Here is a 25,400-nt window from a genome sequence, read left to right on the forward strand (position 1 = left end):
AGGCCCTCTGCCTGGTTCCCTGTAGCTTTGCTTCTCGCACTGAGGGAACCGCCAGAAGGCCCTCGGCGCTGGACCTCAGCATCCGGGCAGAATGATGGGGGTGGACATGCTCCTTCAGGTATACTGATTTATCTCTGGTATGTGTTTCTCTGGCCGTCTACTGAAGGCAAATGAGCATAATGGTCACAAATCTAATACTGGGGTGGGGCGACAACTGAACAACTTGCTTGGGGGCGATTTGCAGAGGTAGCTGTTTAGTTTGCCTTTGGCGAGAGTTGTTATTTCAAATTTCCACCTATACATACAAATCAGCATTCAGATTTTATGAAAATGAAGTATTTAGGCCTGTGCCCAAAATACTGTAAGGACCTAGCAACACTATTGACTGCTTGGGTGGGAACAACTAGTGAAAGGGTCCACTCTGTTCCCTCTTATTCTTTGCAAGTAATCAGCAACTGCTGCCGCTTACCTTCTCAACACAAAAGGGAAATGGGAAAGGAACAGCCAACACTTACGCCAAGCTGAAGATGCTGTTCAGAAGAACAACACAGACAGTTTTCACCGGTGTTACATGTGGGCGTACGCAACAGCTCTTTTGAACAGCAGGTGTACGAAGCAGCCAGAGCGAAGCTGCACCCACAAATTTCAGCGCAGTTGCCACAGCAAGAAACAAAGGAGGCAAAATTGCAGGGCATTTTTATGAAGACAAGGGGCTGCATTCAGGCCTCCCCTTCACCAGCCTCCTAACCATGGTTTGATGATCGGGAACAAGCCATGTGCTCAAGCGCTCTCCCCTCCCCTTCAAGTTCTCAGCAGGGCTGGGCGATATAGCGCCCAAAACTGGTTCGTACTCCATATTGTGAATCGGTTGCATGATTTCTGACCTGGCAATAGATCGCGAACCATGACGTGTGTGTGTGTGTGCATGTGTGTGTGCGCACGCGCACTATGCCAAAATCTCAATGCAAGAAAAACCGTGAAGCCAGCCAGTGCCTCTACATAGCTTCGTCCTTATTTCAGACATTGTAGGATATCGGTATATCACCACGTTTAGCTGGTGATACATTGCAATGTTGAAAACCAGGTATCACCCAGCCGTTGCTCTCCATTTAGTATAAGTTCCCTCTATTTATACCAGTCCCCTCCTTTTGTGTTGCATTTCGGATTATAAGCTCCTTGGGTCCATGTTCAATACAGTGGTACCTCGGGTTACATACGCTTCAGGTTACAGACGCTTCAGGTTACAGACTCCGCTAACCCGGAAATAGTACCTTGGGTTAAGAACTTTACCTCAGGATGATAACAGAAATTGTGCACCGGCGGCAGTGGGAGGCCCCATTAGCTAAAGTGGTGCTTCAGGTTGAGAACAGTTTCAGGTTAAGAACGGACCTCTGGAACAAATTAAGTTCTTAACCTGAGGTACCACTGTAATTGTTTAATTATTATTCGCTGGTGTTTAGTTTTATTGTTTACTATTAGATTCTGATGGATTGTTTAATGTTGATTAGTTTGATATAATTTGTTTACTGTAATTGTGCCTTTTTGCTATTCCTATTAATGCTGGATGTTTTATTATGTGTTTGTATGTGTTGGAAGCTGCCCAGAGTGACCTGGAGCAACCCAGTCAGTTGGGCGAGGTATAAATATTAATAATAATAATAATTAATGGCACTATAAAAAGGAAGAGGAGCAGCAGCAGCCTGGATACTCAATCAGGCCCAAAAGCCCATCGAGTTCAGTATCCTGTGGCCAAGAAGGACTTGAGCACAGTATCGATTCCCAGAAACAGGTATTCAGAAGCAACACCCCTTCCATTACTCCCTAGGTTCCTCCTTCCAGTACATCAGAGAAAGAAGAAGGAAGAGAGCAATTCCTCAGACATTACAGGTTCACCATGCATTTGCTTTGCAAACAGAAGAGTCTCTACCAGCATGCAGCAGTTCACTGCAGAGAAATAAGGCACGCATGGTTTCGAATAGAGATACTGTGACACAAGGGATGTGTAACAGCAATTTATTTATTTTTTTGCTATGGGTAGTTTACTGTGGTTGACAAGTGCACACTGCAAAAAAAAAAGTTTTCCTTTTAAGAAATAGAATTACATTGAATAGCCATTCTGATAGCTAGCCCTTTGGCTCCCCCTACAGAGTGAATATTCCATAATAGCAAATCTTCTGACATGAATACGAACTGGCCAGTCTTATCCATGCTGGCTGGCAGTGGCTCTCCAGAGTCTCACACAGGAGTCTTTTCCCAGCCCGACTTGAGATACAAAGATCTGAACTTGAGGTGTTTGGCTTGCAGAGAACATCCCCTTTCACTAAGCGATGACTCTTTCCCACTGAGATGTGGTCTGGTCAGCAACCGAACAGCAGACAACATACAACCAACGACAAACAGCACTGGCCTAGGAGTGCTCCAGTTGGAGAACAGCCTTTACCAAAGGTGTCATGGGCTTTGAAGACACTCGAACTCAGGACGCAAGGGAGAAACGTGCTGGGAGGATTTGCACGCTTGGCAAATCCACACCATGATCAACTCCCTCCCGGAAACCAATGTCGCCACTGTGGAAGGAGGTGTGGATCCAGAATTGGCCTCCACAGTCACTTACGGACTCATTGTTAAAACCGTGTTTATGGAAGACAATCTTACTTGGCTACGAGTGATCGCCAAAGAAGAGAAGAAGAGACAGCCAAACATCCCATGCACACTCACTCTGACTGAATTCTGTGGAACTTGAAACATGAACTGGATTGAACTGGCGGCGACCTTTCTCAGGTGGGCCTTTTCAGCAATGGCTCCTTGTTTGTGGAATGTTTTCCTAGCATGCTATACCTTTATCAGGAGGAATTTGAAAACATTCCTGTCTACCCAGGGATTGGCTGGCTGAAGAATACTTTTCCTAGCCACCCCAAGATCACTGGAGAGAATAATGTTTTCAGCTGTAACAGCTTTCAGAATGTGTTTTGTTTTGTTTTCGAAATTCTGCATCCTTTTTTTAACCCTGGGCTCCTTCAGGAAGACGGACGCAATATCAAATCCACGGATAAATTTATTTGCTTACTTGTTTCACGTTTTCTGCCAAGAACACGATATAAACGCTGCAGAAGCCCAGCTGCGTAATCACAAGGAAGAAGTCCACAACGTATCTGTAGTGGCGCAATGAGAGAGAGAAAACTCAAGTTAACTAGTGTTTATCTGCGGGGAGGCAAAGATTTGGAGGTCACATTCAATGCACTGAGGAGTCATATGCAATCAAATGAAGCTTTCCCTGCAAAACAGCAATTTGCTACCTTCCTTCTGGAGCGCCTACACTGACTAGGCAACGTACATAAAATCAAAATATAGTGGTGGGCAAATCCTCCCTTTTTTTCTTTCTCTTTTTAAGGAAGGGAAATGGAAACAGACTAGTTAGTCAGTGCAAGGACAGAGATATGTTTCTCTTAAAACAGGCATGAAATCCAGGTTGACGTCGAGCTTTCCTAAACCTGTTAGTACTTCCTGAACCACAAGGATCAAAGTGTTCCATGAAGTCTCCAGGCAGATTTCACACCTGCGCAAGAGAGTCTGTTGACGGGTTGGTGTTGTGCACAGACAGCGGCAGCATTTGATTTACAGGGCAAATCAGACAGAATGGGAGCTGGGAGTCCCAACAGGTAGACTGCCCCAACCTTCACATCCCTGAACTGCAAGGTGTGTAGAACCCAAAGCAATCCACGTATAAGCTGTGAGAGTCTTCTTCTTTTTTACAGATAAGGGTATACCTCATTTTGTTGGCAATACGTTTACAACCCTTCAAGGACCCCACCTCAGTGCGGAGCAGTCAGAAGATTCAGAATACGTCCACTCTCTGCTTGCCCCTGCTTTCCATCTCCAGAGCCATACCATTCGGTTATTGGGACACGCTAGATGCTGGATAGCTCAGTTGGTAGAGCATGAGACTCTTAATCTCGAGGGTTGTGGGTTCGAGCCCCACCTTGGGCAAAAAGATTATTCCTGGACTAGGTGACCCATGTGGTCCCTTCCAAGTGTACAGTTCTATGATTCTAGGTCACAGCGCCACAGTGCCTGCAATGGCAATATCACTTTTGCCGGCGTTTGCATCAGTAGGCTGTGAATGCCAACTCTATTAACTAAAATGTGTCTGCATTTGATTAAAGGTAAAGTGACTAGGTTATCGTGATCCATGGAGATCTTGATGGATGCCTTTTGGGGGGACAAAAGAGCCTGGGGATTTTGCCTGCACTAAACCTACTCCCCCCCCCCCCAATACTTATTTTTTATGAAACCAGCAACACAACAACACCTATATGAGCTGCAAAAATTCCCTTCCAACACGTAAGGGCACCTGCATTACATAACTTTAGCAAACTACGAAACACATCCGTCTTTACCCTGGCTTTCAACGCCCGAGATACAGTATTTTTTCATGACCCACCCTAGCCTTCTGGTTGTAAAAGGTTTTTATCTGATCGGAACATTATATTTTTGCACTGTTCACCCCGCCTTATGGTGAAAGGTGGGCAAGAAACCGAATAATAGCAATAAATGAATAGCAACGATATAGATTCTGTGTACTCTTATTTATCTACTGCGTTCTTATCCCATGGGATAGCTCAGCTGGTAGAGCATGAGACTCTTAATCCTAGGGTCATGGGTTCGAGTTCCGAGTCAGACAAGAAGATTCCTGCATTGCAGGGGGTTGGCCTAGATGACCCTCAGGGGTCCCTTCCAACTCCACAATTCTATGATTCTGTCCTACTTTTCAGGAAAGGACTGCCTCCCAAAGCAACTCATATTGGTATTGAGGGGCTCTACAATCAGACTTACGAACTGAAAAGGCAAAGGCAAGGAGAGTGGAGGCTGATAGAGGAGGGAGATCAGTTTCAAATTCTTGTAGAAGCTTACCTTCCCCAAGAAGCTCGTTTCTGCAATACGTTAAAAGGACCAAATTCCATCGCGTAGCTAACTGTGTCGCTATACCCTAAGGTAGGTTTTTTCAATCTGGCATGAACGAGAAAAGAAAATACTGATTATTTCCCAACCACGGTTATTGAACAAGATGCAACTTTGCAGAAATGAGTTTTGCCTTGCTTAAAAAAAAAAAAAAAGCGCTCAGCCAGCAAACAAAGTCCAAATTGGGCTCACATGCATTTCAAATTAAGCAGGCTAATTGAAGTGGGGCCATCGAGAGCGGCTAACGCCAAGAAATGCAGATAAAGCCAGCCCCAGCCATATGGCCACTGCGGCACACTCTGAAGTTAAATATAAGCCTCCTTCCAAGAAACCGAGAAGTAAACTAAGGAAGGCATCTTGCAAAGGGGAGGGGAGGCAGGTTTTGACTTCCCTTGAGCCGTCGACAAGCGCTTACCTTTGGGCTAGGTAATGGCTGCATCGCACCAAAATGTGCATGCAGTGAATGGATACAATCCCAATGAACAAAAGACTGAATGGCCCAAGCTGTGTGGAAGAGAGAAACAAAGGCACAGTAAGAAGAACCGCTCCCCAGGCCACACCCCTTCCAGCCACGCCCTCTCCCCAGGCCACGCCCTCTCCCCAAGCCACTGTGAGATTTTGATCAGCTCTGGCCCATCTGGAGCTGATATAGCAGAGTGCAGTTCGCAGACAAAAGGATGAGGAGATATTGTGCTACATGCTAAAGTTTATTTACAAGCTACGCTGAGAGCATACAAACATCCGTCCTGCCTCTGTGAGAGCAGAGAAGCAACTCCTCTCGGCACAAAGAAAACCGGGAGAACACTGAAAAACAGGAAACCAGTGTACATCACATCCAGTCTCCCATTCCCGTGGGAACCCAACAGTAACTCTGACTGTGGAATGTAAACAATTGCCTTGTGACAGGCATTTTGCTGCACAGTGAGGGAAATAGAAACCAACAGCCACACCCCTTCCAGCCACGCCCTCTCCCCAGGCCACACCCTCCCCCCAAGCCACCCCCTTCCAGCCATGCCCTCTCCCCAGGCCACACACCCCTTCTGGCCACACCCTCTCCCCAAGCCACACCCTCTCCCCAGGCCACACACCCCTTCTGGCCACACCCTCTCCCCAGGCCACATACCCCTTCCGGCCACACCCTCTCCCCAAGCCACCCCCCTTCCAGCCATGCCCTCTCCCCAGGCCACACACCCCTTCTGGCCACACCCTCTCCCCAAGCCACCCCCCTTCCAGCCATGCCCTCTCCCCAGGCCACACACCCCTTCTGGCCACACCCTCTCCCCAAGCCACCCCCCTTCCAGCCATGCCCTCTCCCCAGGCCACACACCCCTTCTGGCCACACCCTCTCCCCAAGCCACACCCCTTCCAGCCACACCCTCTCCCCAGGCCATCACCCCCAGGTCCCATACCTCACTGCCCCTGTTTTGTGCTTTTCACCTAGCTGAAATGTGTCTAACAATGCTTCTTGCTTTTCTGAATGGAGGATAGAGAGGGTGTGTGAGAGAGAGAGAGTGAGAGAGAGAGAGAGAGAGAGACTAGACTGTTGTACTAAGGTAAAACTTGCATTCATTGCTCTGCCCATTTTTACACATGCTGACCACCATCATGCGGCCCCTGAAAGCTTGCACAGAAGTGAATGTGGCCCTCGGACTTGAGAATGATTCCCCACCACTGTCCAAAAGTGTTTAACAGGAGGGCGCCTTTGCTTAACCCTGTACACTAACAGTAAACTCAATTCCTCCGGTTGCCGATCCGGACGTTGCCAAAACAGCACCATCCACACATGGCCAGCAGGCTTGGGAGTGGCCCAAAGGTTTGCAGAAGAAGTAGTAGTAGTAGTATTTCAGAGGGAAACCCAAGGGGACAAAAAAAAAGACAACGGCCACCAAACGCAGCTCAATGAAGTCTGAGCATATTCTGTAGCCGTGGAATGGTCCCTGGCTCTTGGGAGGGGAACGGAATATAATAATAATAATAATAATAATAATAATAATAATAATAATAATAATAATAATAATAATTTTATTTATATCCCGCCCTCCCCAGCCGAAGCCGGGCTCAGGGCAGCTAACAACAATAAAACAGTACAAAAGTACAGCATAAACAACACTCTAAAATCATTCATTATAAAATTAATTAATTCAATATGCTGGAAAAGTGCCTCAAACCCTGATCAGAGTGACTCCACATTGCAGTGCTTTGAGTTGCGTGACTCCTAATCTGAGTAGACCCAAGGGAACCGTGCGTGTTAATTTCAATGAGTGTGCTCCAAGTAGGACTAACATTAGATGCAACCCTTTTTTTGCAGGACCCATTTGGAGACTGCTAACAGCATAGCTGTCAACAGCAAAATCTAAACAGGACGTTCCCCCCTCAGTGGAACTGATGAGCCACTTACCAGAAGGCCTGCATTTTTCATCGCAAGTGGGAGGCCTAGAAGTCCAGTTCCAATGTTTCCTTTGAGGAGATGAGTGAGTGTCTGTACAAACCTAAAAATGAGAGAGAGACCAACATCTGTAAACTAGGACAATGTAAAACAACTAGAACACATGTGCCCCAGAGGTTAGGTCTTCCCTGCTGCTACAGGGAAGATGGGAGGGCACTAAGGAATTTTATTTAATTTAATGATTTCAACAATTAAATTGCAATTGAAAGCCAGTGTGGTATAGTGTCAGACTAGGTGCTGGGAGACCAGGGTTCAAATCCCCCCAACTCAACCATAAAGCTCACTGGGTGACCTGGGGCCAGTCACACACCCTCCTCCCAACCTACCTCACAGGGTTGTTGTGAGGATTAAATGAGGAGGGAGAGAACTACCCTGAACTCCTTTGAGAAGAAGGTGGGATATAAATGCAATAAATGTAAAAAGGTAAAGGGTAAAGGTCCAGTTGTGGCCGACCCATTAGGTCCAGTTGTGGCCGACTCTGGGGTTGTGGCGCTCATCTCGCTTTATTGGCCGAGGGAGCCGGCGTACAGCTTCCGGGTCATGTGGCTAGCATGACTAAGCCACTTCTTGGGAACCAGAGCAGCGCACGGAAACGCCGTTTACCTTCCCGCTGGAGCAGTACCTATTTATCTACTTGCACTTTGATGTGCTTTTGAACTGCTAGGTTGGCAGGAGCAGGGACCGAGCAACGGGAGCTCACCCCGTTGCGGGAATATGAACCGCCGACCTTCTGATCAGTAAGTCCTAGGCTCTGTGGTTTAACCCACAGCGCCACCCGCATTCCAGCAATAAATGTATAGTATTTTATATACAGTATAAGGGACGCGGGTGGCGCTGTGGGTTAAACCACAGAGCCTAGGACTTGCCTCAGTAAAAGCCTCAGCGCCTAGGGCTTGCCGATCGAAAGGTCGGTGGTTCGAATCCCCGCGGCGGGGTGCGCTCCCGTTGTTCGGTCCCAGCGCCTGCCAACCTAGCCGTTCGAAAGCACTCCCGGGTGCAAGTAGATAAATAGGGACCGCTTACTAGCGGGAAGGTAAACGGTGTTTCCGTGTGCGGCTCTGGCTCGCCAGAGCAGCGATGTCACGCTGCGCACGTGACCCGGAAGTGTCTCCGGACAGTGCTGGCCCCCGGCCTCTTGAGTGAGATGGGCGCACAACCCTAGAGTCTGTCAAGACTGGCCCGTACGGGCAGGGGTACCTTTACCTTTACTATTTTATATACAGTGGTACCTCGGGTTACATACGCTTCAGGTTACAGACTCCACTAACCAAGAAATAGTACCTCGGGTTAAGAACTTTGCTTCAGGATGAGAACAGAAATCATGCTCCGGCGGCGCGGCAGCAGCAGGAGGCCCCATTAGCTAAAGTGGTGCTTCAGGTTAAGAACAGTTTCAGGTTAAGAACGGACCTCTGGAACGAATTAAGTACTTAACCCGAGGTATCACTGTACATATATGTGTTTTTTTAAGTAGAAATACGGTACTTACGAAATGCTGTCCTGGTTATCGAGCTGATACTTCTTCTCTGGCGGTAGCAATTCATTTTCATTTTCGTCTTCACTGTCCGAATTCTGCTCTGCTATTAAAGGCTTCATTACTTCCAGATCTATTAAAACATGAGGGGAAGAGGGAAGGACCCAATACGTTTCGAGGTCGTCAAGCCGTTCATCCTGCCAGAAATGTTCTTCAGGCAGCGCAGGAAGCAACAATGGCCACCAACTTGGATGGCTTTTAAAAAGGATTATGTACAGGTTTGTGGATTAGGTAAAGGTAAAGGACCCCTGGACAGTTAAGTCCAGTCAAAGGTGACTGTGGGGTCGCGGCGCTCATCTCGCTTTCAGGCCCAGGGAGTCAGTGTTTGTCCACAGACCGGTTTCTGGGTCATGTGGCCAGCATGACTAAACCGCTTCTGGTGCATGGAGGACTGTGACGAGTGCCAGAGCACACGGAAATGCCATTAACCTTCCCGCAGCAGTGGTACCTATTTATCTACTTGCACTGGTGTGCTTTCGAACTGCTAGGTTGGCAGGAGCTGGAACAGAGCAACGGGAACTCACCCCGTTGCAGGGATTCGAACCACCGACCTTCTGATCGGCAAGCCTAAGAGGCTCAGTGGTTTAGACCACAGCGCCACCTGCATCCCAGTTTGGATTATAAGACTGCCAATGGCTACTAGCCACAATGGCTTCAAGGTAGGTGACATTCCCAGGTCTGCCTGGAGATGCCTAGGATTGAACTTAGGAACTTCTGCATGCAAAACAGATGCTCTACCACTGAGTTGCAACCATTCTCATTATGTTAGGCACCTTCTCACGAAGCAGGGGGACACCAGCTGACCTGGAACCAACTATGACATCATTTGGAACCAGGCAAAGCTTTCTGTTTACACTGGCTTATCATCATACAGCTAGTTGCATTTTTTCGTGCTATCCATACCTCTGAATTTTATACGATTATTTTCAACTGGTGCTTTTCGCTATTTGACTTGAAGAAGAAGAAGAAGAAGAAGAAGAAGAAGAAGAAGAGGAGGAGGAGGAGGAGGAGGAGTTTGGATTTGATATCCCGCCTTTCACTCCATTTAAGGAGTCTCAAAGCGGCTAACATTCTCCTTTCCCTTCCTCCCCCACAACAAACACTCTGTGAGGTGAGTGGGGCTGAGAGACTTCAGAGTAGTGTGACTGGCCCAAGGTCACCCAGCAGCTGCATGTGGAGGAGCGGAGACCGAACCCGGTTCCCCAGATTACGAGACTACCGTTCTTAACCACTACACCACACTGGCCATTTCTTTTTATTACGTCTGTTATAAGCCAAGGTCAACTTTTTTTTTTTTCTGATGGGAAGCTTAAATAAAATGAGTGGTGCAGACTCTTGGGTTCCAAATGTTTCTGAACTACAACTCGCGTCAGCGCTGATCACTGGTCCTGCTAGGAATTATGGGACTTGCAGTCCAACAACTCCTGGGGACCCAAGGTTGAGGAAGCCTAGTTTAGAAACAGGTTTCGTACCTCATCTGCTCTTTGGATGAACTAGGCCATCACCCTCATATTACAGGGAAGCCAACATGGTTCCTTCCAGATTTTGCTGGACTACAAGTCCCATCAACCCTGTCCATTCAGCCTGACAGTTGGGAGCTTATGGGAGATACAGACCAGGGCTTCCCAAACTTGGGTCTCCAGCTGTTTTTTGGACTACAACTCCCATTATCCCTGACCACTGGTCCTGCTAGCTAGAGATGATGGGAGTTGTAGTTGGAGTGCTTTGGGGAACAGCTGGAGTGTTTGGGGAACACTGATGTAAACCAACATCTGGAGAACACCATGTTGCCTAACCTTATGGAGCGAATGCAGGCTCCTTGGCTTCAGCAATAGCAACGCGAAGCCTCCGAAGCGCAGAGGGAGAGCTCCCACCGCGCTCCGGAGGCTTCGGGTTGCCTTCACTGAAGCCTGGAGAGCGAGAAGGGTCGGTGCGCACCAACCCCTCTCACTCTCCAGGCTTCAAAAATAGCTGCCTGAAGCCTCCGGAGGCTTCGGGTTCCTTTCGCTGAAGGGTAGGTGCCGCTTCACCTAAGGCGCAGCGCCCCTTCAGTTAAGCGGGAGGAGAAACGGAAGGGGCTCCGTTTCTCCTGCCGCTTCGCTGAAGGGGCGCTGGGCAGAGAGGGGGAGAATTTTTCTTTTCTTGTTCTCCCCCTCTAAAACAAGGTGCGTCCTATGGTCGGGTGCGTCCTATAGAGCGAAAAATACAGTAGTTGGAAGATTGAAATAATATAGCATACAGAAGTTGTGATGACCCCATACCCTCTTCGTGAAAAACACATTAGTTGAAGGTCATATTTCAGTGCCATCTTATCTATGCCTTAATTACAGACGAATTCCTGTTCAAAGATAGCTTTAAGTATTTCCTCATCAGTGCGTCACAATGGCACATTCTGCTTCGACATAACAACAGTAAGAATCAAACGCTTTGGAGTCTTACTAAGCTGGAGATGCAAAAGCAGTTCAGTGCTTTTTCCCACAGCTACTAGATCTTGATTTTAAGGATTCTGGCACCCTCAGGTGAGAAGGCAGAGCCAGGGAACAACCTGGTGGCTCATGGGGTAGAGCTTGGGGAAATTTTAACACCTTTCCATGCCCCAATCCACTTCTACTGGTTAGCAACTCTGCTGGAAAACTAGGCCCGATGTCACATAATGCAAGAAAGGTATCCTCAGTCGCTGGATAGCAGCAAGAGACAATAAGGTGCTGCGTTATAAAGCCCTAAAATGACTCAGGGGCCTAAATATATTTGGGACTGCCTCTTCCAATACCAGCCGACTCAAATCTTAAAACTGGCTAGAGGCTCTGATTCTGGTCCCCACTTGGGTTTATAAGCAAGGGGCCTCTTCTCCATAGCGGGGGTCTCAGCTCCAGAATGACCCCCACCCCCTGAAGTGAGGTCCTCTAGGTGCTTGTTATTTATCCAGACTTTTCAAGAGTTTGGCAACAGAGGGGCTTGATCACGAAAAGCTGTATCACTCCTTCCTTGGAGGTTTTTAAGCAGAGATTGGATGGTCATCTCTCATGTATGGTTTAGCTGAGATTCCTGCATTGCAGGGGATTGGACTGCATAGACCAGGGGTAGGCAACCTAAGGCCCGGGGGCCAGATGCGGCCCAATCGTCTTCTATATCCGGCCCGCGGATGGTCTGGGAATCAGTGTGTTTTTACATGAGTAGAATGTGTCGTTTTATTTAAAATGCACCTCTGGGTTATTTGTGGGACCTGCCTGGTGTTTTTACATGAGTAGAATGTGTGCTTTTATTTAAAATGCATCCCTGGGTTATTTGTGGAGCATGGGAATTCGTTCATTTCCTCCCCCCCAAAAAAAAATATATAGTCTGGCCCACCACATGGTCTGAGGGATGGTGGACCGGCCCACAGCTGAAAAAGGTTGCTGACCCCTGGGATAGATACTTGGGAAATAAACAACTATCTGACATTTTATGGCAGCCCTGTTTAGGGAAGTTTTTAAAGTGTGATGTTTTATCATAACAAAATTTAAAAAATATCCTTCCAGTAACACCTGTTTCAGTGCCTCTGAAGAAGTGTGCATGAACACAAAAGCTCATACCAATAACAAACTTTGTTGGTCTCTAAGGTGCTACTGGAAGGCTTTTTTTTATTTTGTTGTGACTACGGCAGACCAACACGGCTACCTACCTGTAACTATGTTTTATCATGTTTTTAATATTCTATAGGGAGATGCCTAGAGTGGCTGGGGAAACCCAGCTAGATGGGTGGGATATAAATTAATATTATTATTATTCCAACTCTACAATTCCAAGTGAGCTTGCGTTATAATGCTCCTGTTTTGTTTCACATATGCTTTATTCATTGATGTGTTTAATTGCTTATTGGTGGTTGTGCATCACTCTGGCCCTCTTTGGAGGAAGGGCAATTCCTAAACAACATTCACCGCAGGGATGGTTTCCGCGATCAACTGTAGCCCTCGCATATCAGCTCAAGCACTCAGCACTCTGACAGGATGGTTTTGCTGGATTACATGGCATTTCTCCCAATCAATCAAAAGTCTTGGCTACACAAGTCTTGCCCTCTCTCTGCAGCCAGGTAACCCACTTGCCTTGCATTTATTTGGACGGTCGAAGCTGTGGACCCACGAAAAATCTGCAGCCAGACCCAGCTAATCCACCTGACTTCTCTCTCTCTTTCTCCAGAGAAGCCACTGGGAAATCTACCATTGTTTGGTCCTGTAGCAGCTGGACTGTCAGGAAACAATCCATGTGAGCCACCAGTCAGCTAAACATTAAGCTAATGTTTTCAGGCCCCCACAAAAGGGCTGCTGGAGTTCTAGAAGCTTCCGGAGGTGAACTTAGCCCCCACTTCTGCCTCAGAAAATAGCACCCGGAGACATAGAATAACAGAGTTGGAAGGGACCCGAGGGTCATCGAACCCGCTGCAAATGCCGGAATCTCAGCTAATGCATCCACGACATATATAGCCATCCAACCTCTGCTTAAAACCACAAGAAAAATCCAAAGCCCCACAGGCATCACATAAAGCTGGTTCATCAGGTTTTCAGCTCATTTACTCTTGCAGCATAATGCTAGACTAGAAAGCAACATAAGGGAGTTTAGAAACAGGGAATAATCAAGGGTAGAGGGACCATCTCCTGTTTGGGTCAAGGATGCAACTTAGAAGGCAGCTCTATGTGTTCATGAGTAGACAAGACATCACCATGGCCACAATATTTAAACCACACTTATACAACTTTATCAGGAATGGTTGTTAAGGCTGCTGTAGCTGTGGCTTTCTGGAGTCAGCAGCATTGCTAAACTACAGTTCCCAGGATCCTCTGGGGGAAGCCATGACTATCAATAGGTCATATATGTGGATGTCATCTGTCCTGAATTATTTATTTTGCTCAAGCCACAGAAATATGCTTCTGATCACTTTGGTTAGAAGATGCTGAGACCCTATCTGCCCACAGACTGCCTCGCCAGAGTGGTGCACGCTCTGGTTATCTCCCGCTTGGACTACTGCAATGCGCTCTACGTGGGGCTCCCTTTGAAGGTGACCCAGAAACTACAACTAATCGCAGCTAGACTGGGAGCAGACGCCGAAAACACATAACACTGGTCTTGAAAGACCTACATTGGCTCCCAGTACGTTTCCGAGCGCAATTCAAAGTGTTGGTGCTGACCTTTAAAGCCCTAACTGGCCTTGGTCCAGTATATCTGAAGGAGCATCTCCACCCCCATCGTTCTACCTGGACACTGAGGTCCAGCACCGAGGGCCTTCTGGCGGTTCCGCTCACTGCGAAAAGCCAAGTTACAGGGAACCAGGCAGAGGGCCTTCTCGGTAGAGGCACCTGCCCTGTGGAACGCCCTCCCACCAGATGTCAAAGAGAACAACAACTACCAGACTTTTAGAAGACATCTGAAGGCAGCCCTGTTTAGGGAAGTTTTTAATGTTTGATGCATTACTGTATTTTAATATCTTGCTGGAAGCCGCCCAGAGTGGCTGAGGAAGCCCAGCCAGATGGGCGGGGTATAACTAATAAATTATTATTATTATTATTATTATTATTATTATTATTATTATTATGCGACCTTTCTCCCTGTAGAACCGTAACATTCCTTTCCCGTTCTTCCAAAGCCACCTGCGAAATTTGGGGACATTATTCTCAGGTCACCTTTACTTCCAACTCTCCCTCGGCCAAAGTTGACTCTCATTTCCCTCAGCTGATGGGCAAAAAGTTATTTCCCAGCTGACAAAGATCCATTTCCCTAGCAATTGGCTAGTAATCCTTTCCAATTTCCTTCCCACAAGAGTGCAAAAAGGAGTCACACAATAGTAACGACTCTTTTTCTTTTTAAAAAAAGGTTCTTCATGTGAAATCAATATAAATGGTATCTCTATAATGCGATCCCAATTTATGGTTGCCCAATGTAACTGACTCACTTTATCCATTAAGATGGGTAAATCTTACAGCAATGACGCCAAACTTGGAACATTTCAGAGGAAATGTTTCAGGCACTGAATTTGATTTCAGGGAGTGGGAGAAAGAGAACAAGTAAAAGTAATCCATTTAGGTCCTTGATGGAAATGCAGGTGTAAAGAGGAGGGGAAACTGTGTTCAGGAACAAAGTCAACACTTCTGCATCATTTAGCCTCCCCTCTCTTTTGTTCTTCAACTAATGGATTGAGCCAGCGTACAATGGAACCTCGTGTTAAGTACCCCCCTCTTTATGAATGCTTCAGGTTATGAGCTCCACTAACCCAGAAGTGGATGCCCCTTCTTGCGAACGTTGCCCCAAGATGCGAGCGGAAGTGGCGCGCCGGTGGCGTGGCAGCAGCAGGAGGCGCCATTAGCGAAAGCACATCTCATATTAAGAACGGTTTCGGGTTACAAACGGAATTAAGTTCGTAACCAGAGGTACCCCTGTAGCTTCAAACCACATTTTTGCCCGGCAAGAGTTTCCAAAAGTCTTCACTCACCTACTTTTCTTTATGTTGGTCACCATGAGTTCCATGCTGTTTCTGTTCCTAATCTATAGCTTTGATTCTTTTATATATATATATGTCACTTCATTAAAAGGGTTGCACCAGCACTAGGAACCAACCAATCCGATTTGGCTATGGGATGAAGGCATTAAGTGCCACTATCACTCTGAATAGGCTTCTTAATGAGGCCGTATAACATGAGGTTTTGCTGTTTGGTGAGCATAACCAAGCCAAATCAGGGTGAGGGCATTACTCCTGCCCTCATTCTGAATTGGGGGGGGGGAGCCTATTTCAGAAGCAGGTCTTCCCATTCTGGTTTTGTTGTTGTTGTTGTTTAGTCGTGTCCGACTCTTCGTGACCCCATGGACCAGAGCACGCCAGGCACCTCTGTCCTCCACTACCTCCCGCAGTTTGGTCAAACTCATGCTGGTAACCTCAAAAACACTATCCAACCATCTCGTCCTCTGTCGCCCCCTTCTCCTTGTGCCCCCCATCTTTCCCAGCATCAGTGTCTTCTCCAGGGAGTCTTCTCTTCTCATGAGGTGGCCAAAGTATTGGAGCCTCAACTTCACGATCTGTCCTTCTTGCAGATCTTCTTGCAGTCCATGGGACTCTCAAGAGTCTTCTCCAGCACCATAATTCAAAAGCATCAATTCTTCGGCGATCAGCCTTCTTTATGGTCCAGCTCTCATTTCCATACATCACTACTGGGAAAACCATGGCTTTAACTATACGGACCTTTGTTGGCAAGGTGACGTCTCTACTTCTTAAGATGCTGTCTAGGCCTGTCATTACCCTTCTCCCAAGAAGTAGGCGTCTTTTAATTTCGTGGCTGCTGTCACCTCTTTGTTATCCTCTTTGGTATAAAACCAAAAGGGGTAGGAGAAACACAGGAAGACAGGGAAGAAATCTAAAATGCTGCTGCTGAGCACTTATATTAGCATTTGGTGTGGAAGACTGGGGTAGAATGAACAGGAAAGAGAAAAAAGGAATGACAGTGGTACCTCAGGTTAAGAACTTAATTCGTTCTGGAGGTCTGTTCTTAACCAGAAACTGTTCTTAATGTGAGGTACCACTTTAATTAATGGGGCCTCCCACTGCCGCCGCTGCACAATTTCTGTTCTCATCCTGAAGCAAAGTTCTTAACCTGTGGTACTATTTCTGGGTTAGCAGAGTCAGTAACCTGAAGCGTCTGTAACCCGAGGTACCGCTGTAGAGGGGGGGGCACAAAATAAGAGAAGCTAGATGAAACCTCCAGTTGGCAAGGGATAGCTCAGGCGGTAGAGCGTGTGATTCTTAATCTTGGGGGTTGTAGGTTCGAGCCCCACCTTGGACAAAAAGATTCCAGGGGGCTGGACTAGATGACCCTTGTGGTCCCTTCCAACTCTACAGTTCTATGATTCTAAGTTGAAACATTTGCCTACACCGTGCAAATTATCACAGGGTCAACAGAGACAGGGACATGCAAGCCCCACCCCATCCCTTGTGCCCCCCTCCATCCCTGCCAGGGGTCTTCCACCTGTTTGCAAGAACATTGGGGTGGAGTTTAATGCACACCCTGGTCCCCAACCTTACCTGGAGAATCTGCATGTCCAGGTAAATGCCTGAACATGTTTCTCCTTGCAGTCCGAGAATCCAGACCCACACCCAGAGATTTGACTTTATGTATCATTTACCCAAGTGCCCCGACTGGCTCAACAAGTGAGGCAAGGCCAGAAGCAGACCCCTTTGCTGAATCAGGCATTTGCTCAAAAGCCAATACCAGAACGGTGCTTTCCAAGATTTGCAAACAGTTGTAGAAGTGCATGCCTAGAGGAAATTGGACGGTGCTCGTGCAAACAGATTCTGAACGAAGCATCTACCAGTGCAGAGATCAACACTAAGCCACTTGTTTGACAAAATAAGCATCGCGAAGATCCAGCTATTAAAATGAATAGTACAATGTTGTATGTTGGCTAATTTATAAAATGATGTATAAAATTATTGCATTTTCCTTTGCAGACCAGACTGAGCTCAAGTCAGCCTATCAGCAGTACTTGTGTGTCCCATTTCCTTTGATTTCAAACCATGTGTGCAAAGTTACAGGTAGGTAGCTCTGTTGGTCTGCCGTAGTCGAAACAAAATAAAAAAAATTCCTTCCAGTAGCACCTTAGAGACCAACAAAGTTTGTTATTGGTATGAGCTTTCGTGTGCATGCATAGGTATCTGAAGAAGTGTGCATGCACATGAAAGCTCATACCAATAACAAACTTACCGTATTTTTTGCTCTATAAGACTCACTTTTTCCCTTCTAAAAAGGAAGGGGGAATGTGTGTGCGTCTTATGGAGTGAATGCAGGCTGTGCAGCTATCACAGAAGCCAGAACAGCAAGAGGGATTGCTGCTTTCACTGCGCAGCGATCCCTCTTGCTGTTCTGGCTTCTGAGATTCAGAATTATTTTTTTCTTGTTTTCCTCCTCCAAAAACTAGGTGCATCTTGTGGTCTGGTGCGTCTTGTAGAGCGAAAAATACGGTAGTTGGTCTCTAAGGTGCTACTGGAAGGAATTTTTTTATTTTGTTTCATGTGTGCAAAAGTAGCATTTCACTGCAGGACTTATGAGCACCAGTCAGCTGATTGGCGCTTTGAGCAAGCCCAATTTGGACAGCGATCAGCTGTATTATATCAGTATCAGGTGCTATTAAGTGTCAATCAGCTGCTTGGCACCCACAGCAAGCCTCATTTGTCAATGAACAATTGAGAGCAATCGAGAGTACACTTTTAAGGCTTCCAGATCCATCCTTTGCAGAAGTGTCTTTACCTGCCCTGCACCAGGTATCACATATGAAGCCAGCTATGGGACAGGTTTGAAGGAAAACAGCCTCCCAGTACGAGGCATAATTTGGCCCGTGAGCCAGGGGTTCTCCCCACCACTGATTAAAATGATTAAGTCCGTCATAGAATTTGTCCAGCAGATAATTTTTAGTGCAAAGGTGGAAAGCAACCTGTGCAAGAAAAATAATGATCAAGCAAGCACAGTCTCTTCCCATACTTACAGATGGGTGTAGGCAACCAAATCAAAACTTCATGCTAACTCTTCAGCCAGTGTTCTATAAACAGGTAAGACTAGATACCATGCCAAGTATACCAGTAATAAAATAAGCAGTCCCTGAAAAGATTATTAATATTAATGTACTAGCTCTGTACGGTCTGTATTAAAGAAAGACCCACATGTTAGTGTAACAGAATGCACTTTTTATGGCCTAAACCCAACCCACTGAATGACAAGGCAGGCATCCTTTGCTATCTCAGCGATACACAATGAAGTATTTGTCTCTCGATTTTGTAATCACATGCACATTGCAGTATCTTGCAGGGTGAATTTGATTTAAATCATCCATTTAAATCACTAGTCAGTAAGACTTGATTTAAATCATTTTTTTACAGAAAGACTCATTCTTGCTGGTATAATCTTAATATCTACATCCAGATGAAGGTTTCATTTTTGGAACGATAAATTTTCAGAGTAGTTTTTACAGTTATATCAAAAATTACTGATTTGGTTATACTATTAGAAATTTGTTTCTAATAGACAGGTAATTATGAAATTATTGTTTATGTTTGGACAACTTTTCTGCTGTACTTTATTGGAAGGAGAAAAATAACCATTTCCTTAACAATTTAAACAATTTATTTAAGTAAAACAATAACATTATAGCATACGTATCCATGTTTGTTAACTGATGTGGTTAAATGATTTAAAAAAACAAAACAACTTAGACTGAGTTTTAGCACACATTAAAAACTTAAAACAAATCCTTATTTCCTGATGAATAGCCTTTGGACTATAATGTAGCTTAAATAGAAAACTATCTTTGGAAAGATTTTTCCCTCCAAAAGCATTTTATTTTAAAAATCCGATTTAAATTTTTAAAAATCCAATTTTTTTTAATCATTGATTTTTATCCACCCTGGTATCTTGGCTAGTCAGAAGATGGATAAATGCTTTGTCTGAAAGAGCAATTCATCATACATGAATTGGGATGGGGACTATGATTATAACAGCAATCCATGTTGCTCAGGTCTACAGAGAACCAGATTAAATGGTATATTGAAAGATCAAGGAACAAGGCTTGTAGTTAAACGCAGTCATGTGGCTAAGCCAAATATGTAAAGCCTTTCAGAAATGTGGAAGATTCGTATAAAGCTTCTGGATGAACAAGTCAACCACACCAGTGTTTGAGAAATGGAGAGAAGTAGTGTTATTTTTCTAGAAAAAGAGGTGCCGGAACTCACCATGAACTTCTCCCTTTTTCTCTTAGAAAGGCAATGGCGCCCACCTTAGAGGTGCCAGAGTTGAGCTCCAATGAGCTCCAGCTGCGGAGGAAAGCCCTGGATAGAAGCATGTTCAATTGTTGAATTACCGTATTTTTCGCTCTATAGGACGCACCGGCCCATAGGAGGGAGAGAACGGGGGGGGGGTCTTGTTCTCCCCCTCTAAAACAAGGTGCTGTTCTGGATTGGGAACAGCCTTTCTAGCCTCTGCAGGGCAGCGGGGTGAAGGGCTTAGCCGCGCAGCCTGCATTCGCTCTATAGGACGCACACACATTTCCCTTTAATTTTTGGAGGGGAAAAGGTGCGTCCTATAGCGTGAAAAATACGGTAAGTAACTCAAGTGTTCTTTTGGAAGACTGATCATGTACCAGTTATGCTTAGCCCGTTCAGCTTGGTCATGTGAACACAAGTTAAGCCAGCAAAAAGGGTGGCATAAAACATACCATATTTAAAATGGTCATTTTCTCTCCTCCAGGATTAGGTTAGCTCTAAGCCAGCAGTAGCCCCACTGCTGAACCCAGTTTGAATCTGATGTAATTTTAAGCCAGTTTGCTTCACGCCACCTTTCTGTGTACAGGATTGCTCCCTCAGATTGTGTTTTTAATTAAGATCTGTGAAAAGGCTTACAGTGTCAAGGTGGAAAAGGAGGGTGCAAGTATTTTGAATTCGATCCAGCACTCTCTTAGTTGGAAGCCAGTTGGAACATACGGTACATAGAATTTCTTGCAAGCAAAACAAGCATAGGAGAAGCTTGCGTGTTAATAAATCAAGAGCAGTTGGGCTTATCTTCTGGGGGGGGGGGCTGCTTTGAGGGGTTTTACAATCAAGCTGTGGATAAATTTCATGAAATAAATAAATAAACAGTTTATTGCCTCAGCTGCTTGTGTGGCTCACTGCAGTTTGTTTGATGGTTTTTTCCTTCCTTGCAGCCACAGTAAAAGCCAAGGGTAGATTTCCATTACCCAACTCCCTCTTGCACAATGCTGAGTGATCAGGTCCAAGGAGGAATACAGTAGTCTTAATTGCATCTCAGTACTATTTCCAAAGTAAACCTTGTGGCTATTACATCCATCGTATCCTCCACAGGGCAGAAGTCCTAGAAGAAGAAGAGTTTGGATTTGATATCCCGCCTTTCACTCCCTTTAAGGAGTCTCAAAGCGGCTAACATTCTCCTTTCCCTTCCTCCCCCCACAACAAACACTCTGTGAGGTGAGTGGGGCTGAGAGACTTCAGAGAAGTGTGACTAGCCCAAGGTCACCCAGCAGCTGCATGTGGAGGAGCAGAGACGCAAACCCGGTTCACCAGATTACGAGACTACCGCTCTTAACCACTACACCACACTGGCTCTCTATGGTGTTCACACACACACACACACACACCCCTTAACCCATTGGAAAGTCGGAATTCCATTGAAAATTGGGTTGATTAAGGCAAGTTGCTCAGATGGTGAAAGAGGGGCAGGGTGTGTGTTAAGAGCTGGTGCAGCAACATCTCATATGAACACATTCACACATGGCAAGATCCATCAGCACTCACTGTCTCCTTCCTTGCCCCACATTTAAGGTGATTCTGAGAGTTTACGGCATGCGGAATCAGAGTTGTAAGTGCCCTCAAAAGGTTATGTAGTCCAAGCACTGACAATGCAAAAGAAGTATACACGCAAAGCAGACCCGTCACATCCAAATAAAAACATGCACATCCCTTCCAGGTGGCCTTGCTTCTCCGGTTCAAATCACCACTCATGTATGACTTTGTCTGAATCCACCCACCCGCTGGATTGCCAAATGCCCCAAATTAAAATTCAGAGAGACCACTTACACCCCCACCCCCATGCACTTATTGTGCAAAGGGGAAGAAATAAATATTCATCGCAAATATGAAAAACTCAGCCACACAGTTCTTGGAGAGTGGGCCATTTGGAAACCTGCACACATTTTAAGTGGGGTCAGTAGTAACAAACTAGTTTAATGCGTTGGTTCCTTCAAGACAGGATTACTGCAATGCGCTGTTTGTGGGGCTTCTCTCGCGCTTGATCCAGAAGCTGCAGTTAGTGCAGAATGCTGCAGCACAATTGCCAACAGGAGTGATGCCTTGTCAACCTACATGTGCCTACTCGACCGCTTCAATCGGCGGAACCAGCACCACTACAGGTGCCACATCACACCTGTTATTGCATTTGCAATAACTCCAATCACTCAGTCACTTACAGGTAGGTAGCCGTGTTGGTCTGCCGTAGTCGAAACAAAACAAATAAACCCTTCCAGTGGGGGGGGGGGTTTAGATTTGATATCCCGCTCTATCACTACCCTAAGGAGTCTCAAGGGACGCAGGTGGTGCTGTGGGTTAAACCACAGAGCCTAGGACTTGCTGATCAGAAGGTCAGCGGTTCGAATCCCCGCAATGGGGTGAGCTCCCGTCGCTCGGTCCCTGCTCCTGCCAATCTAGCAGTTCGAAAGCACATCACAAGTGCAAGTAGATAAATAGGTATTGCTCCAGCGGGAAGGTAAACGGCATTTCCGTGCACTGCTCTGGTTCGCCAGAAGCGGCTTAGTCATGCTGGCCACTTGACCCAGAAGCTGTACGCTGGCTCCCTCGGCCAATAAAGCAAGATGAGCTCCGTAACCCCAGAGTCATCCACAACTGGACCTAATGGTCAGAGGTCCCCTTTACCTTTAAGGAGTCTCAAAGCGGCTAACATTCTCCTTTCCCTTCCTTCCCCACAACAAACACTCTGTAAGGTGAGTGGGGCTGAGAGACTTCAGAGAAGTGTGAGTAGCCCAAGGTCACCCAGCAGCTGCATGTGGAGGAGCGGAGACGCGAACCCGGTTCACCAGATTACGAGTCTACCGCTCTTAACCACTACACCACACCGGCTATGTATCTAAAGAAGTGTGCATGCACACGAAAGCTCATACCAATAACAAACTTAGTTGGTCTCTAAGGCGTTACTGGAAGGAATCCAATCACTTAGTGCAGCAGCTCCTGCACTTCGGAACTCCCTGCCTATTGAGATCCAACAGGCACCTTCACCGCTCTGTTTTTTGGCGCTTGCTAGAAACATTCTTGTTCATGCAAAGCTACCCAGGTGCTTGGAAAGCTGAGGTCCCTTTAATCTGATTTCAACCTTTTGCACGTTTAAAAGAAGCTGCCTTTACAGTTATGTCTTTTGTAAACCGCCCTTGAGGGTTTTGCAAACCGCCTTGAGGGTTTGGTTTTGTTTTTCACAATAAATATTATTAAATGAAATAAATACAATAAAAATACGGTTCCCCACCCCTTTTTTTAAACACACTGCAATCCCCCTGCAAGAGTTAAAAGCAAAGGCGGATTTTGCTAACTCCAACCGACCGGCCTCCCCTCACCCTCCCGAAGATGCAGCGTCAGCCCAGGTTAAGCTGGGGAAGGGGCTCAGTTCAAAGCTGCGTCCCCCACACCCCTCCAAACAGGATGGTCTCTCCCGACTCCTCGGATACAGCAAACGCGAACGGGGCAAACCATGACGGGCGGAGAGGGGTGATAGGGAAACAAAAAAAGGGGAGATAAAAATACTCCTCCCCCCCACTCCCCGTACTCTCAACACTTCTCCCATTTAACGATCACTTACTCCCCCAACCACCCATTCAATGCCACCCGGCAAACATAAAGGTACGTACCTAATTCTTCTCTTGCCGCCGTCTCCATCTCTGCCCTCTCTATGGTTCGCTCCACGACTCCTTCCGCCAATGTGGAGCCCCAGCGCCGCAGCAGCGGCTGCGCATGCGTCAACAAAGCCGGTTCTGGTTCCCCCCTCCCGCTGGGCTCGCGGGCAGCGGCTTACCATAGAGGCGCATGGGGGCTAGAGAGGGCACAGGAGAGACGGCCATCTCTCTGTGTAGTGGAGGGAGGAAAATTCCACAGCCAGCGAGGCTCTTTGAAGCAAATCCTAGAAGGGCCTTTTCTTTTTATTGGCTGTTGTGGCCCAAGACAGCTGTTTCTGAAGAAGTGTGCATGCACACGAAAGCTCATACCAAGAACTAACTTAGTTGGTCTTTAAGGTGCTACTGGAAGGAATTTTTTTTGTTTTGACTATGGCAGACCAACACGGCTACCTATCTGTAACTTGTCTCTCACATGCAACTCCAAATCTCAGGGATAGTATGTGCTACTTCCCTAGTGTCTGTTTCTCACATACATTTTATACATATATACACACAAATACATTTGTATTATGTAAGTGTGTGTGTGTAGGAAAATAAAACGCCCATTTCACAGTTACAGATAGACATCAAGAATCTGACATCAAGAATCACAAGACAGAGAAACCAGTAGGAGAACACTTCAATCTCCCAGGACATTCTATACAAGATCTCAAAGCAGCTGTTTTACTACAAAGGAATTTCAGAAATAGACTGGAAAGAGAAGCTGCTGAATTGGAACTCATTACCAAACTTAAAACCACGGAGAGACCTGGCCTGAACAAAGACATTGGATTCTTATCTCATTATACATAACTAAGCCATTTTTCACCTTCTCACCCCTTGCTTTTTCCTGTAAGACCTACTGCAGTCGTTAAGAGTCGTCAACAGGCTCATCACAGCTATCTGCCAATCACCCATTCCCACCACCCTTCTGAGTAATACCCCTCCCCACCTTCTCACTATATAGAAGGATCTGGCAACTTCTGTTTCAGTGTATCTGAAGAAGTGTGCATGCACACGAAAGCTCATACCAAGAACTAACTTAGTTGGTCTTTAAGGTGCTACTGGAAGGAATTTTTTTGTTTTCCCATTTCACAAGCAGCCAGAACGACTTGGCAACTGAAACATTTTTTTTTTTTAATTAAAAAGACAAGCAGTGATTTATTAAATTTCTATGACGCCCTTAATCCGAGGATCACAGGGCAGTTTGCAATGTAAACACACACAAACACACGACATAGTAACAAGCAAAACAATGACCCCTTTAACTAGTGTTAAATTTGTGAATGAGCCCAGGGGCTTGTTTGAGAATACACAAGAACCAAAATGTAAAATACTAGCAACAGTAACAGGCCCAAAACTGTTTTAAATAAATAACCCACTTAATTTGCGGGATTACCTTCAGAGAGAATTGCAGAAGAAGCCATATCAGTTGAAGAAAGCACAACAAAATGAAAAGTATCAGCGCTGGGAAAAGCATCTCTGCAAAAGAGCTGCTACTTTACACTCACTCCTCTTTTAAAAAGAGTATGAAGACTCTCACCTTACTTATAGCTCAAAGTACTATGGGAAATCTCAACCCCACAAACAGGTAGACATCTTTCTCAGGGGAGGAGACTCACCCCACAAGTAATGAAACATGAAGGTGGCCAGGATGTCTTGTAAGAGGGAAATGAGAGAATAAGCCATTGTCTTAAAGAGGACTAGCAAAGGTCCATCCAGATTTTAAACTATATGCATTTTAGAACAAACTCTTCTGAAACCTTGTATCTTACCAGGGGGGTGGGGCAGGGGAATTGGTGATTATTTTATATATATTTAGTACAGTGTTTGTCTAAGTTTGCTTAGGCTTATTGAAGTATATGTTTGTTGTTTAATTGTTTAATGCTAGCTATTGTATATGATTTGGCAATTGCCAAAGTCCAGTTAATTTTCAGTGCTTATCATATTTAGATAGATGATATAGATGATATAGATATAGCTATAGATATATATGCTTATTCGGAAATAAGT

At 45.9% G+C, this 25,400-nt stretch overlaps 1 protein-coding gene and 1 non-coding gene across 6 annotated transcripts in view; one reads left to right on the forward strand and one right to left on the reverse strand.

The window, feature by feature from the left end:
- SLC36A4 (solute carrier family 36 member 4) overlaps nucleotides 1–23,465 on the reverse strand; it is a 104,555-nt gene extending 81,090 nt beyond the window's left edge. For all 5 annotated transcript variants that reach the window (XR_003706304.2, XM_028726051.2, XM_028726050.2 and 2 more), the window contains exons 1-6: nucleotides 23,364–23,465; nucleotides 8,889–9,006; nucleotides 7,355–7,445; nucleotides 5,372–5,460; nucleotides 4,909–5,004; nucleotides 3,065–3,149 (exon numbers count right to left, since the gene is read on the reverse strand). Coding sequence is in view for 4 of the 5 variants with exons in the window: in XM_028726051.2 (XP_028581884.2) it covers nucleotides 3,065–3,149; nucleotides 4,909–5,004; nucleotides 5,372–5,460; nucleotides 7,355–7,445; nucleotides 8,889–9,006; nucleotides 23,364–23,391 (507 nt within the window). In the remaining variant the exon portion in view is untranslated. The remainder of the gene's footprint in view (nucleotides 1–3,064; nucleotides 3,150–4,908; nucleotides 5,005–5,371; nucleotides 5,461–7,354; nucleotides 7,446–8,888; nucleotides 9,007–23,363) is intronic.
- Nucleotides 3,911–3,985, forward strand: TRNAK-CUU (transfer RNA lysine (anticodon CUU)). Its single transcript has one exon. It is a non-coding gene; the product is annotated as a tRNA-Lys (tRNA).
- Nucleotides 23,466–25,400: the final 1,935 nt, after the last annotated feature.

The sequence above is a fragment of the Podarcis muralis genome, chromosome 4 (genome assembly GCF_964188315.1).
Source record: "Podarcis muralis chromosome 4, rPodMur119.hap1.1, whole genome shotgun sequence".
Taxonomy (NCBI): Eukaryota; Metazoa; Chordata; class Lepidosauria; order Squamata; family Lacertidae; genus Podarcis; species Podarcis muralis.